A 2,500-nucleotide genomic window follows, 5' to 3' on the forward strand; every position below is an offset into this window, starting at 1 on the left:
TTTTAATGAATAGTGATGTTCTTACTATGACTGGGGGACGAGAGCCTTGGGAACATACATGCCGAGTTCTTCATTAAAAAGGCTATCAATAGTATGGTCCTGTCGTTTGTCATACGTAAATAACAGGCAACTATCCAGCTGTATTTTCTAAGTGAATAGGTTCTGTTTAGTGTCTGTGAATATCCAGTCTTAATAAGAAGATACAGACTTCATTCCTGGATCCTTACATAAATTGTACACGACTTGACGCTGTGGCCTAGTTCTTATATTATTATTTAAATAAATTCAAAGTACGTTACAGTTCACTTTGCATTCTAACTACAGTACATTTCTCCACCTGCATCTTTTAAAATATATTACTGTGTGTGTGTGTGTGTGTGTGTGTGTGTGTGTGTGTGTGTGTGTGTGTGTGTGTGTGTGTGTGTGTGTGTGTGTGTGTGTGTGTGTGTGTGTGTGTGCGTGTGTACTTGTGTGTTTCTTACCGTAACCGGTAAGTAGAGCAACTACATATCGATGATGATAATGATAATAAAAAATTATAATGTCCATAAAACACATTTCCATGTATCAAAAATATTTCTGTTTTGTGTTTCAGGTTAATGAAGAGAATGTCTTGGACCAGACTGATCAAGGAGTAGACGTGACCTACATTTTCTTCCCCCGGGATGCTGCAGCCCTGGATCAGAATTACAAATGTGATATATTATTATGGACATTTTAGTTATAGGTCTTAGAAGGGAAATATTTCAGTCACCTTAAAATTAGAATGTTATACCCAATTTACAGTGTTATTTCTTTATGTAAACCTCACTCATATTGTCAAATTATAAAGGCTTAGGAGAACACATACAAATTATATTGTTGCCGGCGCAGCTGCATGGACTGATTGCAACAGTTGCAGGTGTTTAGACCCCTTTCCGGCAGGATCATTAAAACTTCAATGGCAGTATGATTTAACTAAAAGTTCCATTTGTTCGGTCGGAGAGCCCTCGAGAGAACTGATAAAAGCAATAGAAGGAAACTTAGTATCCACGAAGTTATCTGGGAGGTCCGATAGTAGTTTGGCAGCGTTATCTCCGACTGAGTGCGTTGTTCTGCTCGAATGGGGTGGAGAAGCTAGTGGAAGGATGCGGCGCTGATGTGGGCGGTATGATCCTGTCCGCCACGCCCACCCGTGGAGGCCGCCCACACCTAAACGTACCATGAGCACACATCAGGGCTCTCGCAGCTCTTTCTATCAGCCCAGGACGCGCACGGCCTTGGTGTGGGCGTGTGTGTGGGTGTGGGCGTGGATGGGTGTCGGGGTGTGGGGCGGCTGTCCCAAAGTGTGTGAGTGCAAGTGGCGTGACGGCAAGGAGGTGGTCGCCTGCCGGAACGCTCACTTCATCGACATCCCGCGCGGACTGGACCCCTCGACGCAGGTCCTCGATCTACGCCACAACAACCTAAGGATCCTCCCGCGGGACTCCTTCGTCTACACGGGCCTTGTCAACCTGCAGAAGGTCTGGCTCAGCTTCTGCAACCTGAAGCGGCTGGAGAAGGGGGCCTTCCGCATGCTCACCAACGTGGTCGAGCTCGATCTCAGCAACAACCTTCTCCAGAACGTTCCCACCGCCGCCCTCACGGACATGGGCGGCTTGCGCCACCTCATCCTCTCCTACAACAAACTCACCACCATCCCCAAGCTGGCGTTTGCTCCCACAGCCGAGCTGGTCAACCTAGACCTCAGCCATAACAACCTCACACGACTCGAGGGCGGCGCGCTGCAGAACCTGGTGTCGCTCGAGGTCCTCGACTTGTCCAGCAACAAGTTGGTCACTCTTGATGCGCAGGACCTGATGCCACTAGCCATGCTGCGCGTGCTGCACCTGGACGGCAATCCCTGGCACTGTGACTGCCTCCTGCGGCCGCTCAGGAACTGGATGCTGGACCGGAACTTGGCCCCGACGGTTCCCCCGACGTGCACGGAGCCGATGTGGCTCGAGGGCGGAGACTGGCTCATCCTGGACGATGAGGACTTCGTGTGTGCGCCGCAGGTCACTGCCCTGGCGCCGAGGGTCCTTGCGGCTGAGGGCGAGAACGTGTCCTTGGCGTGTCGCGTCGAGTCGGAGGTGGAGACGACCATAACGTGGGTTATAGGGGAGAGCCAGCTGTACAACGCCAGCGAGTCCCAGCGGTACTCTCTGTTGGAGTTCCTGACGCCCTTTTATACATCGAGGATTTCTAACCTGACCATCATGGACGTGACCCCCCTGGACCAGGGGCAGTACCGGTGCGTGGCGGAGAACAGGGCGGGGCGCAGAGAGGTCAATCTGACGCTCCAGGTGTCCCACGAGGTTGCCGAGGTGAGAGTCGCCAACATAGATAATAATTACATGAAGGGAGGCCTCTTAGGTGGGATTTGTATTCTAGTGGTCGTCTTGCTCATCGTGTGTAGTCTTATATACTGTAAAGTGCGAAGTGGACGGCAGCCAGAGGAGGAAACCGACAAGACGGTGGC

At 50.9% G+C, this 2,500-nt stretch overlaps 1 protein-coding gene and 1 long non-coding RNA gene across 2 annotated transcripts in view; both read left to right on the forward strand.

Moving 5' to 3' along the window:
• Positions 1–881, forward strand: part of LOC125045491 — a 127,615-nt gene extending 126,734 nt beyond the window's left edge. The window contains exon 3 of the long non-coding RNA XR_007116555.1: positions 596–881. This is a non-coding gene — a long non-coding RNA (uncharacterized LOC125045491). The remainder of the gene's footprint in view (positions 1–595) is intronic.
• A 2-nt stretch (positions 882–883) lies between these two features.
• LOC125045481 overlaps positions 884–2,500 on the forward strand; it is a 15,812-nt gene continuing 14,195 nt past the window's right edge. Inside the window, exon 1 of the mRNA XM_047642771.1 lies at positions 884–2,500. This exon is cut by the window's right edge and continues 525 nt beyond it. Within this exon, the coding sequence (XP_047498727.1) occupies positions 1,203–2,500 (1,298 nt within the window). The 5' untranslated portion in view covers positions 884–1,202.

This window comes from Penaeus chinensis, chromosome 3 (genome assembly GCF_019202785.1).
Source record: "Penaeus chinensis breed Huanghai No. 1 chromosome 3, ASM1920278v2, whole genome shotgun sequence".
Lineage (NCBI taxonomy): Eukaryota > Metazoa > Arthropoda > Malacostraca > Decapoda > Penaeidae > Penaeus > Penaeus chinensis.